This window comes from Sipha flava, unplaced genomic scaffold, assembly GCF_003268045.1.
Source record: "Sipha flava isolate LNK unplaced genomic scaffold, YSA_version1 78_pilon_pilon, whole genome shotgun sequence".
Lineage (NCBI taxonomy): Eukaryota > Metazoa > Arthropoda > Insecta > Hemiptera > Aphididae > Sipha > Sipha flava.
This window is the reverse complement of record NW_020273619.1, coordinates 732,190-746,644: the sequence shown is the minus strand read 5'-3', so window position 1 is coordinate 746,644 and position 14,455 is coordinate 732,190. Positions and strand designations below refer to the sequence as shown.

Genomic DNA, 14,455 nt, shown 5'->3' with positions numbered 1-14,455 from the left:
CCGCGGCACAGCAACCATGGTAACCACCGTCGTGACGGTTGAGGCGCGTGTGTGCATGCAGGCTCGGTGCAGCAGCAAAATCATCCTTTGGTAATATTTCTCCTCCGGACCGCCAGTCGACACCAGACCCTGTGCGACCAATCGTCTGAAATCTTTTTATCCCAAGCAGCAAACACCGTTTTACTCTCTAGCCCGGTGGTATACTCCCCCGTAGTGCGTCGGTGCGTAAAGACGTTTTTCTCGTTTATACAGGTATACGCATACAATGGTTATTGTCGATATGCCATCGTCCGGTGATGCTTGTCCCGTGTTGCAGCACAAAAGTGGCGCTTGCCAAAGTTGATCACGATCGCCATAACACATTGCATTCGACATATATATATCTTATATTCGAATCGCATTTCGAGTGCGACGTAACGAGTGTTTTTACACCAGCGCGCGCAATAACTGCCGGCACTGCTACTATCGTGTTATTTTCCATCCCTCGGCCAGCAACGCTTATAGTTTCGGCGACCCGTTTGGCGGCGCTCCTGGCTTCTCAAGAACTTTAGAGGCACAGTTTTTGTCATACCGCCAAGTCACACACCACTCGGCCGCCACCGATAATACAATAATTGTCATCCGAAGTATTATCACTGCACTACCGATCGGACGGACCCGCACGTCTTAATAACCCAATACAACCCGTGTGTGAATTCGGCCCTGTGAACGCTAAAACATTTATCGAATGCCGTCGATCGCTTTTGGCACGGACGTTGTGTTCACAAGTTATCTGATCCGGTGCATCTTTTATTATTTATACTGTATTGTTTTCCTGTAGTAGTCTCCTCTTGCTCCGACCAAAGTCGCTCCGTGCACTTTCATTCTTCGTACTAGATCTAGTCCGTGTAACATGTTATCATGTCATGTCCTCATATAATATTTTCCTGTTATCCTTTGAAATCGATCGTCGAACCGAAACTTTCGAGTCAAAATCACTTGATCGTAGTCATCAAGAACGTTACCGTGATCCTTAATGTACCTATTTCAACAAGTACCTGTGGACCGTGGGTTTGTGGGGAGATTTATTCTCGAATTTATTTTCTATTTTGGGGAATAGATGGCTGAGCCTCAGTAAGCCTTTTTGATTTTCACATATACAGTTATACGTTCCTTTCAGGTACATATGCGGTATCTATGATTTAATATGATAGTGGAAATTTTAATTGATTACTTGAAAAACCGTCCGTTGATCATCGATCATGGATATACTACGATATTCTATGTGTTGGTGTATATTTACAAAAAGTTTAAACAGTTAAGCGATTACATAGTATGTACTCGAAGTATGCACATGTCTTCGGTTGTGTTCGGGCGTATCGAACGACTGAACAAACGAAAATGGAGGAAAGGAAATAGGTTGAATTACCTTTATCGGCGCATACTTTATTAAACGCGTATTATAATATTTTTTTTATGTGCTCATTTCAAACATTATTATTATTATCAAACATATATACACGTATGCGTTTTTCAAAGTATTCGTAATGGCACACAAACGTCAGTGGCGTCGAAGGATTGGAAATAATAATAGTTTACCGTAGTCATCAGGTCGTCTAGGCGCGACGGACAAACAGTCTTTAATCAGAAACTGTTTTATTTATTATCACTATCATTATTACATAGAGGATTTACGAGCAGCTATAGTTTCATGCGACGCACAAAACTGTTTATACATTACGCGTTATAAAAATATATACACAAGCGTAATAATAATAACATAATATTGTCGTTCTAGAGCGATTCAATTACATGCAATCGCCCCCGTATAAACGCGACAGACATACGAGCAAATTGATCGTGTACGACTGCCGATCGTCCGATCCATCCACCAGTCAAAATGTTTCGAAATATTATTATAAATTATTTTCATCGCAATCGTGTATAATAATTTCATACCGCTCTATGTTTACACAACGTTATCGAATTTTAATATTATATACTACTTCCATCTGGCGGACAAGTTTTTGTTGCCTGGTCAACGTCTGCAGTGTTCTACGCGGAATAACGTTTTCATTTTTTTTCCGCTTGAAAATCCTATACAGATTTTCATTAAAACACTCATTTTTCTCATGTGACGTACAAACATATAAATCATAGAGTTATGTCGAATTTCGTCCGGCATGTGCTTTTTCGTATTTATTATGAACATCATTTGATGATTTTATCGTTATTATCATATATTATGCAACAACTACCCCAAGTCGTTATCGATTGAACTGTTTTAACAGTATCGTAATTAGTTATTTCACAAGTAACGATACAATTAAATTTTTAAACATTAATTATGGCTATGTTTTGAGTATTTTAAAATGAATCCACTTTTGAAGTTCGCGAATTGTTGTTGCAAATTAATTATAAAATAGTGACACTGATTCACTTAAAATGAAAAAAATCACTTCAGGACGGAACATTCGGTTCTCGATAATCATGAACTTAAGATTTCTATGATATATCTCAGAATTTCAATTTCGTATATTATAGTAAACTAGATAAGACTAAATATTTTTAGTCTCTTGCTTTATTACTTGTATGTGTTTTTATGGAAACTGTGTTAAGGTGCGTATTGCTACAATACACGCACACGTGTGTATTTAGAGTCCCCCGTAGATATATTCTGTATAGTAACAATGATAATTTACAACGTATAATTTGTACTTCGATATTCACCAAAGTAAATTTTGTATAAAACCAAGACAATTATTTTTAATTGCTGCAAAATTATTCACACAAAATATAAGCTATGAAAATATTTTCGTACTTAATTTTGTTTTGAATTTAAATTACAAGATAATAGTAAACATAATGACTCAAGCTATTAATACAATAATTTAAAATATATTCAAAAGAATTGTTTTCATACGTAAATTATAAACAATTAATTATAAAGAAAACATATAACAAGAAAAAAATGCGTATTAAATAAAATATAATTATGAAAAAACACCTATGACATTGAAAATGTTAAAGCATCAATTGACGATTTTGTTATGAAAATACTGGACATTAAATGTACATGTTTTTTAATACATGGATAAATAAAATTTTAATCAGTGTTTCAAATCGAAATAAAAAATTTCGATTTTAATTTCAATTTTGATTATTGGTATTAGTTTTTTTTTTAATTTCGATTTTGGTTTCAAATATTGATATTATTTTTTTGCAATTTCGTTTTTGATTTCGAATATTGATATTCATTTTTTTCCATTTTGGTTTCGGAAATCGGTATTTATTTTTTTACGATTTCGGGTTCACAATAGAATGTTGTCCATGACTTAAAATAATTTCTTAAATTTGTATACATCATTAGCATAATAATGTTGTAGGCTGTAGCGAAAAGCTACTGATATAGGTAGTATACATTGAAATACATTTTTTTATTACCTATTTTATTAAACCTTTCGTACAAACTATAATTATTATTAATGTGTCTCAAAAATGAAAAACATAATAAGAAAGTGAAGCTAAAATGTTTATGTATCTGATCCGACCTATGAAAAGGTGGCTTATGACTCAAAAAATTATTTTTCACTTTTTTTTTTGGTTCGGATAGTTTTTGAGACGCTCTTTCACATGGTGAAAACCTTAAACCCAAAATTTTGAAAATCATTGCCTACCATTAGAGATTTTGATATTGATTTTAATTTTCTAAAAGATTTTTAACGATTTTTATCGATATTTGAAATCGATTTCAAGCCCTGCTTTTAATACACGTGAAAGCGAAGTTCAAAAACATGTGTTATGAAATACACGGGTATCCCAGCGTTTAAATATTTAAGGTATGGACTACGTCTATACACAAACTAAACTGAGAATCTTACTAGATATTTAATACATTTTTACTAATCGTTTTTTGAAAGCGATCGTGTATCGCTGTTTTTGAGTAGCAAGCAACACACCAAAAGAAATATACAGCCTTTTAACAAGCAATTTTCAGCCTTTTTTTTTCTTTATAGCAACTTTTGTAATCTCTTTTACAGCAGTTGTTAGGCAGATATTATAAGCACATCGTAAATTTTACGAAAAAACCATAACGACGTAATACCAGTCATTATATATACTTACTACCTTAATTTTAAATTGTCATAATTCCTTCGACAGGAAAACAAGTATCGTGTGTTGGATCGATAGAGTAAACAATATGCTGTTCCGAAACAATGCGTGATTTTCGAAAAACAAACTTTTCGCCTCTCGAACTTTTTACTTTAGTAGTCCTGCTGCTGGACACGGCGCGACCTCGTGGATTAGGGCCTTACAATTTTCGGTGGTGCACACGTGATGTGTTACGCCTTACCGGTGGTAATTACCGCATTTCGGGTTAAGTTTATATACTATTATCATTATTATTATTATAAATATACAATATATAATAATAAAATGATCGTGATGTTAACATCATCATGTGACCGATATATCGAATGATCAATAATAGTAATAAACACGGTTGCGCCACCTGCACAAGAAACGGTGGAGTAGGAGGAGAGAACCGAAAACAAAATCTATAGTTATATTATTTTATTGCTTATTAACAACCGATAAAGGGCGGATTTTATATATTATTTTTCGAGTTTTACGACACACGTGTGATTGCATGGTTCGTGAAAGCTGTTAAAATAAAACAAAATAACAACAACAGTCGGCCGCCAAGGGACGAGGAAATGTTAGAAAATACGCATGCACGTGTATGCATAACTATTACGCGTGTATGTGTATAATTTTAATAATTAATAAAATCGGCAGTTTTATAGAAACTATTATACACGCCGACTCTACCGTCGACCACCTGTTACGCGTAATCCGCTTGTATAATTTACGACCGCCAGTGATGTCGTCGGGCCGATGTTTTACACAAGTTTTATCATTATTATTTGAAGTCGGCGATTTTTCGTCGTTGTTTATTGCCGTTGACCAATTTTTGTCAACAATATTCCAATACATATATACAGGCCATCCGCGTGCGTGACGCAATGCCAATCGCGGATGTTACTTTTTTTTAAATTTTTTTTTTCTTACCATCACTGACCCGTACATTTTTTACGTAAACTTCGGGTAATAAATCACGCCGATCAAACGGGCCTACTGATTTAAGTGCTTGGATATATTTATTAATATTTTAACTTGTCACGTACACCGTGTCAAAATCATTGTCGCTAATCGATTACAACAAAACCATTGTGTAACACTGTAAACACGTAAGCGGGTGTTGCACTCGTATTAGACGCGCGTATCGATAAACAAGACACATTCGGATACAATACAATACATGCGATTATTGTTGTGGCTACTGCTGTGTATACGTATTGAAATAAGCATAGCCACTCGTTTCGTGCATTTTCCCGTTTTTTCAAGTCACGCATATCGACATCCCAACATAAAAACGAATATTGCTGCGCATTTCAAACTCGTTGTATTCATTTTTTAATAACTATGCCTCAACGTATCGATAGTTTTCTCGTACTTTAGTCGACGATTTAATTTATTTATTATAGTTTGTAAATATTCACGTTATCAGTGCTAACCTAAAAGCTACGAAAACATGCTTATAATCTGATCCTAAAACCGCTTAGGTAAAGAAAATTGAGAAAATTGCAGTACAATTAACAACGTCGTTATTAGGAATTAGTGACGCGCTATAATATGTTATTGATGTTATATGTCGCATCAATTATGCACGAAAAAAAAGTATATGTAGATAGTTAGAAATACCCTGATGATCAATGATTGATGTAAGGCTATGAGTACTTTGCGCGTACGGAAATATAATAATGATCTCAGCAACGATGGAAAATAATTATTCACGAAATTATTGCGAAACAGTATACAGCTGCTGCGTTGTAGTTACTTTATTCATAGTATACATATCTTTATTATAGTCATTTTTTGGTTTGAGATCGATGTAACGTAATCGAGTGACGGCCGGTTTCGAGAAAACGTTTTCATCGATATTCATTATCAATTACGCGCGGATTTTTATTATTATTCATTTATTTACCATTTTCGTGACGAGCATGGCAATCGCGCATGTTGTGTACCTAAATAAAAATGTTTCATCGGAATCCGCTGTCGTCGACGTGTTGTGTATTTTTCACAATTGTACCCGTAAACAGAGTAAAGGGTTTTTTTTTATTAATTTTTTTTTCGTAGCAGTGTTTTTTTCATTTTTTTTCCAAAGACATCAATTGGACACATTTTTCATTGTTATACCTTTTAATAAAAGCTTTCGCAAACAATGGAATTCGAATTGAAACGGAGAAATCGATTCGGGTTTTTAGTTTTTTTTCTCGACTTTCGTCGCAAATAACATTCCAATAGTAATATTACACGTAAATTCGAAGAGAACAGAATACGTATAATATCATGTACAGCGTGTGACGTAGACATTTATTTTTTCTGTGTGATGAATACATTTTGTAACTTTTCTCAAGTGGTATATTTCGATTTAATTACAATATTTACAAAAATATTTCAATAGGGCAGTAAAACTTCGTATCACGGTAGACAGCTAAATAACGTGTAAGCACACACAAGTGATTATACGTCTAGTAGCGTACCGATAAGTGGGGAGGAAGTAAAGAATTAACTTCGACCAAGAACATGCTGATTGTTTTTAATTATGGACTATTTTATTTAGTTAATTTAAAAATAATTTATATAAAAAAATAATTATTTTTTTTACATTGACAGTCAACATGAGTAATAATGTTTTCGAATTATTACCACCCTTTTACATTTTTATTTCCTCCTCTCTTCCCCCCCCCCCCCCCCCCCCCCCAATTCAAACAGCGAATTTTTCCATACACCGTTGAGATGGCCTTGTTGACGCACTGCAGGTAACGGGAAAACGCTATTGAATAAAAATGTTAACTTAAGACCGTTGGTTTTTTACGAAAACTCATGTCTACCTTCCCTATAATCTTATTTGCGAAACGAGGGGGTGAGGTTTACGACGACGACGACGATGATGATGTTATCGTAATTATATTATTAGCCGTGAGCTTTCCGTAGCGCAGTCTAGCGGCTGTAGCTACGTAATATTATTATACTATAATAATATGAGGTACTCGCAGCTGCCGTCGCGTTGCTACCCGCTAATAATATTATCGAATAATATTAAATCCCATCATCCCGTAATCCAAATCAATCGATCAAAATGTAATCAATTTTGAAAATGTGACTCGATCAATTTGCCTTCGATTATTGATTTATACCGCCACATTTGTGCTCCAACGGGCGAATTCGATTCGCCCGTCAAGTCAGCCCGTGAGTCGTCGAGCTTTGTGCGTCACAAAAGCGGAGAACACATCAAACGACCACACTGCGAAAACGTTGAAAAATAATATTATATTGGTACAACGGGCATCGAAAAACAGTAATATCCGTTCGCACGTGTGTACATAGCAAGCGTATATTAGTCGGTCTATCGACTCAGAAAGCCGGTGGTATGGTGAACGTTATCTATCAATGATGCACAGTATACGTTGTATACCATGAAGGTACACATCATTAAAAATGTCTTAAAGTTGCACGTCTTATCGTTTTGTATTTATGATTGATTTGGGATTTAGGATGCTTACTGCACGGCAAGACAATTAACATAACGTTTGTGATTTAGTGCCTGTAAATTAAACGGTTCCGGATTTCAACCAAGACATATTACAGACCTCTTCGCAAAAGGCACTAGATTATTAATATGGTCACACCGGACCCCGCGCACTAATTGAAAAAAATATCATAGTTTATAAGCAAATCAATTACACTAATCCTCTGTTATTTATCCCTCTAGGTTAAGATTATTTAAGACTATATAAATAATCACGATTATCAATCATTCCTGAACGTCAATATAATTAGTGTAATATGTTGTAATCATAGTATTGCTTTTCTTTACTTTAGTTAATAAATAGAAAATTTAGATGATCCTTGAAATATTTAAAGTACCTATGGCTAAGACGAGGGTGGGCTTCACCCGTCATAGACCGCTCACTGTATCTGTGCCTGGTGTTTAGATAGAATACACGTGTGGTTTATGGGATGCATTCGTCTTGTGTTGTATTCTCGGTTAAGGTTGGTCTGGTGATTGAAAATTGAGTAATATGGCCGTTTAGGATATCCTGTTATATTTACACGTACTACGTCACATCAACAGATGTAAATTAACCATACATGTTCTACTATTTCATGTGTTAAGTATAATATTTATAAACACAGACCACGCAATTTGTAGTTGATATCGTGTGGACGGAAATATTTTGTAGCGGATCTGGCGGCGTAAGGATTAAAAAATTAATAATTTACAAGCCACGAAGGAGATTAAAACAAAATCGAAAACAATTCGATTGTCAGTATTTTCTTTTCCGTCCAATGTAAGCTGAGTAGTTAATAACTCGAAAGTTCGTGTAGTACGGCTGTATATTGTCCACTAATGCAACAGTCCCGTAACCCGGATAGCACGCCACCATCGAGAGACATGATAACACCTCGGGGGTATGAAAAATTTGAAATGACTACGAAACACGGTAGATTCTGATTGTATTTGATTTTTGATTGTTCGTTATTATTTACTTTTCCGCTGTCACGTGCGTGTATTTTTTTTTTAATAAAAACGGATATTTGCACGTAATATCACCATCACGTCATCGGATCCGATAAAAATATAATACCACGACTACTGGTTACAATATACTGTACAACCGATACGTCTTCTCCGGCCGGTAGTCGAGTGCGACTCGTTATGCGGATGACTTCGACTTCTTGCTCGCAAATGTACGAGTATAATGCATAGGTGCACCCATAGAACTTCGTTGATAGTAACTCTTTAACTTGATTTCTACTATTTAGCCCGCCAACGCTTAGCTTCGAATCGAAATGATTCAGTGACATACGCGTTATCGAATGTGCGTTTTTCCAAAGGTTTTAATATTTATATGTAGTGCTTTGGATGTACAGAGCCCATCCAGACAGTATGCGCACGACCTCGTTTATTGTGGTGTATACACCGTACATGTAACTGTGCATAATTTTACATCTTCCATACGTGTGTATATTATTTAATGGTGTCGAGTGTACCACATGCCGAGTCCAAGAACACCGAATCGCTTACTGACGTACAAACACGATTAGACTTCCAAAATTATAAGCATCAGTCCGAAAGGGGTGCCATCCATTGCAAGTGTATGTGCATATATATATATATATTATTATTATTATTGTGTTGCCTTATAACACGTAAATAACGTCTCCTGTACACGGATTTACTGCAAATTGAAAGGGCGGAACATATATTGCGTGCGCGGAGAAGAGGAAAAAAAGGTGTCAGAGCGAAGAAGAACAAAAAAAAAAAATAAATAAATAAAAAAGGACTTTATACTAAACGAAAATAGCAATTTTGCTGTCGCGACTCCAATACGTATTTTTGCACGCCCACCCGCCAAACCAAATCATGTCTTTCGAGGGAAAATACGATCGAGTGGTACCTTTATTGGAGCACTCGCATGCACACTCGGACAAAACCCACGTACCCGGAAACCAATAAAGTGCCCGTGTGTATGCGCGTGTACAACTATTATACCGTGTACATACATAGGGGTTGTTATAACGGGATGCGAGACGGGAGTGGGATCTGTAACGGCGTTAAACGTATGCACACGGTTCACGGTATATCGGAGACGCGTGTACGTCTCACAGTCGTTGATTTTTCGGTCGGTCCATTTCGGGTCCTACGTCTCTATGTTCACATACCAGATATGTGGTACGGTGGTGATGTGCGTATAATATATTTATACATACGTGTATGTGTTTAGGGCTGAACAAAAGTTGCAGTCGCCGTGGCGGCAGTCGTAAAGTATAGTATTACACGCACTGTGTGAAAAAAAAGAATCAGCTTTTGCTCACCACATACTAGTGTAGACGATGGGAACAGCGAATTAAAAAAAAAAAAAAACCGGAATATATTCGTTTTTATTTCAGTTTTTTTTAAATTTCCCAGAAAATATCGTCATCGCATCCGTTACTTGCTGCCGCTGCGTTAGAGTACGTTTCACGAGCAGGCACTAGCACGCGCGCCTCTGTCAGTCGTAGAAATGCAGACCTATTATTCGCTGCGGGAAAACTTGTTTATATGAAAATGTCGAACATAACATTTTTTTTTACTTACGCGAAGAGCATCGTTTTTCCTTTGCAGTACACTTAACCACACGCTCGTTCGTACACACATGCATATAAAGATATGCGTATACATAATAATAATTATTATAAATACTATTATGCTTTCTTTATGTGTTTGTATTTTAACAATTTTTTTTCTTTCTCGTTTTAGTATCTCATGCGCAACATCCACCACCCGGTCGGCTTGTTCTGAAATGATTTCCAGACGAAGACAACACTGAACGGGATCACACGACTATAGGGTACATCATAGCAGTGCTATATTAAATTATATACGTACGCTGCAATAGAAAGCTGTCGACAGCGAAGAAGATTCACACAGATCCCGCAGAAATTGTGTATTCGTAGAGCGCGAAAAATGAGATCCACCGAGATGAACAAGCTTTCGCTGTGTTTGATGCTGCTCGTAAAAGGTGAGTAAAATATCTACTCAAGTATAGGTCATTTCTGTATGCACTCATAATTATGTACTATACTCGTTAACGGGTTTTTTTCTCGGATGCTTTTAACGCATCCACTAAAAGTTTTTCGACCTAAACATTTACTAAATCTCCTCATTCCCTGTGGAATGCCTCCCCGATTATTATGTTTTGGATATTTATATCTAAGTTTATACGTATATATTTATGAATATAATAAGCTGGTAACGTAAAAAAAATGGTATATTTAAAAATAATATACCCACAAAATTGAAAAAAAAAAATAATAAAATAACATAAACATTATAACGTGAGTACTTACTAAACTTTCCGAAAATAAGAGTTAACTAGTACCGAAAAGGTTTTATTTTTTCATAACTCCTTTATGAACAAAAATAATAATAACTATATTTTGGTTATCTGCGTGTTAAAGTGAATTTCGAGAAGCACATAGGTACATCATCTATGCTTAACTTATTACTTATAACTTCATAAAATGAATTCATAGAGAAAAATAATTACAAAAGCATATATATATTTATATATATGGCTTCATAGTATTTTTAAGCCTTTTAAAACGTGTACTTGTTTCGAAAAAAAAAAATTTAAAATACCTATTAAAATGACGGTAAAATACGAAGTAAATATTTTACACCCATTGTAATATTATGGTTGCGAATCGAGCATATTATAAGTATATAATTATTATTATTGTGTACATTCGCTAAATTGAAATAATATTATGCATTTTAAATTGAAATATTTACACCAAGATCACGTTATTTCACTTCTGTTTTTTAAGACTTTTACTCATGCATTGCAGCAAGGGTCGTTAAAAATAATTGGTTTTATTAATTATGTATGTTTTGGAAATTCACGTTATATTTATAGTTATTTTTATATCGAATCGTTTTTGTAATCTTTTTCTATTCCCTTAATTTGAATTTCACCGTCAATATTACCATGTAAAAACATGTTCACTTATATTTTTGTATTTCGTTCCGAATACCACTCGAACAAACGGCGTTATTATTTGCATTATCACGTTACATAATGATCTTTCAATCCGATAATAGATCAACCTCCTACCCTTACCAACCTTTATAACATCTATCGATCGTGGGCTTCCGAGCGGCAAGTGTGCTACAACATCGGCTATCGACATCTATGAACTAGGCAAGTCTATGGAAAATATTCTCTGGAGCTTGTTCGAAGTATACTCATCAGAATTTCGTTTGACATCTCAAATTTCTCGATTAATAACCATGAAGGATTATGTAAATTATTTTAATTATTACGTCGTGGGGGAGATGGAATTATTACGAGTATTATTAGATATAGCGAAAAACGCACCTGAGGGACGACAAACTAATTGTTTGCGACGGTGACATGACGTGCGCTTATACGTTATATTATTCGTCTATAAGGCAGAAATACATTTATGACAAGATCGATCACATCGCCGCTAGGTGGTAACTAAATGGTAACTGTTCACTATTTTCGAAGGGTGTTGAAGTCTCTAAATCCATCACGCCCTCCGTTCACGCCTATAGTTGTAAAAATTACAATTGTTCTTTCCAATAAAACATCTGAACCATTATGTAGCATCATCTCGCAAAACACTGCTGTGTGCTGTGCTCGGTATTATTTCCTCATTTCGTCAACACAAGTGAGTACTGCAACATGCGGCATCTGTATATATTTAGATTTTTCTGACAACTTCGAACAAACAGCACGTAACGCGACAGCATAATAATCATATGATTCGCAATTAATTAACATTAATTTTATAACGACGACGATAATGTACAGGTTTGTCCAACGAGATTTCGTTACAATATAAACACAGATTGCGATTCGATTCGCTAATGCGCGTACACACGTACATACGTACAAAACTGAATGCAATTAATGCGAAGTCGTTTGACTCGGGGGCAAAGTTTGAATAATAACATTAGTATTAACAATTCTCAACAAATATAATAATTCAATAATAATAACATGCGATTCGTTATCGTGCAGTTATCTTCCGATGTCGCTGGCTTTTATCAATAATGGGGGAGGGAAGAAGTAATGAGCACACCATCAACAGAATTGTTCAGGTCAACTGATCGTTATATTTTACATCTCGACATCATACACGATCGATTTCAGGCAATTTTAACACGTGTATACAAGGTAAGAGAGCGAGAGAAACATTTTGTTATAGAGGAAAAATGTTCAATAACATTTTTAGTAGAAAAAACACGTCCAACACGATCATTTATATAGTGTAACATAGATTTGGCTGTTGGATAAGTACCTGGATTATATCACGTTCATTCGTTGCGGTGACCTCCTATAAATGATTTTGGGATCGACTCGATATTGATCGATTTCCTTTCTCTCCGGTCGAGTTCGCCGTTAATTCGTGTCTATCATAGAAACACTCACGAAGAGGGTTCTGTTGCGAATATTAGGTGTACGCGAGACCAATATTACGTTATTATTATGTATATTTTAATCAGCAAATGTTTAGAACAATACCGACCAACAACGACCATGTAACGGGTACTGCCGCGACTTCAGTTACATATCCGCACACAGCAAAATCGTGTTATAGTTGCAAATCTAACACTGCAGCTGCACGATCATCGTCGTCATCGTCTTATCGAGCTCTAATTAGCCATCATCAAATGTCATTGATGGATTTAGGTCAAGGGTCAGGTTCGTGCTGCAACCTTTCCTGGTTTTTTTTTTCTTCACTCAAACATTTTACCTGCCCATACTTCCTCTTCCAGTACGCGGTTATCACATCGTTCTAAAATGTAGTCACCTGCAATATCCACGGGCTACTAAATTTCTTTTTTTTCTTGGTCTCATGTCAGCCTCAGACATCGGTTACTCTTGATTAAATCAAAAGTGCATTTTTCGACTTCACACGCATCAAACGTTTCGCTTTCATTGGTATTTAACGTTATTAAACGAATTGTCACATCGCTGATAAAACTATAGAATTCGAATTTTAAATAGTTAGATACAGCTTACTTCGGTGAAGTATAACCCGCGACATACATCGAAAAATAACTTTTCTGAAGTTCAGATGCATAAATCATTATATAAACACGACCGCGATGCAACTACGAGTTCACATGAAAAAAAAAAAGTTGAATAAAAATCTCTTAAATATGAATAATATTTTATTAAATTAGCTGAGTTTCGTTGACTTTTTAATTATTTTTTCACCCGGTATCTGCTTTCTGGAGTTTCGCCGGACTCATTTTTTTTTCTCACGCGTAACCGAGTCCGCGAGACCGTAAAAGTCTAAAACCTAGCAAAGGGTTCCAGCCATGTCAGTCAAGCTACTGTTTGTCGAAAAATATGATTAATTCATTTCGTAAGAGTACGAGCATATAAACACCCCTGAAACACCTCTACTATAGTTGTGCTCGCATACTCGTATGTGCGATGCATTTTAATTTTATTCTCTCGTTTGCGTATATATTTATACTCGTAACAATATATTGGGTGTGTACAGAGGCCACATTCTTCGCTAGGATGGATTGTTAAACATTGATAGGTCCCGACAGTAGTTTTGTTCGTAGTGTCCGACTGGCAAGTTTTCTGTGATTCATTCTCGTGAACCATTTGCCTAACTTAATAAAATGATAACATCATGACTATAAGTCGGTGATTCAGCCGTATTACGGAACAAATCCTTCTGAATAGGACCAAACACTATGTGTACGCATCACTTATTATTTACTGAAAAATGTTATGTCCGTAAACACCTTCGTTGTTGATGTCTTGAGCCGTTAAACAATGACGTTTAAACGCAGTTTGAAAAAAGGGAA

At 35.5% G+C, this 14,455-nt stretch overlaps 1 protein-coding gene across 2 annotated transcripts in view; it reads left to right on the top strand.

Moving 5' to 3' along the window:
• The window catches only part of LOC112692890 (proteoglycan 4), a 126,435-nt gene that overhangs the window by 97,944 nt on the left and 14,036 nt on the right, over positions 1-14,455 (top strand). For both annotated transcript variants that reach the window (XM_025567705.1, XM_025567706.1), the window contains one exon: positions 10,355-10,616. In XM_025567705.1, the coding sequence (XP_025423490.1) occupies positions 10,562-10,616 (55 nt within the window). In that variant the 5' untranslated portion in view covers positions 10,355-10,561. The remainder of the gene's footprint in view (positions 1-10,354; positions 10,617-14,455) is intronic.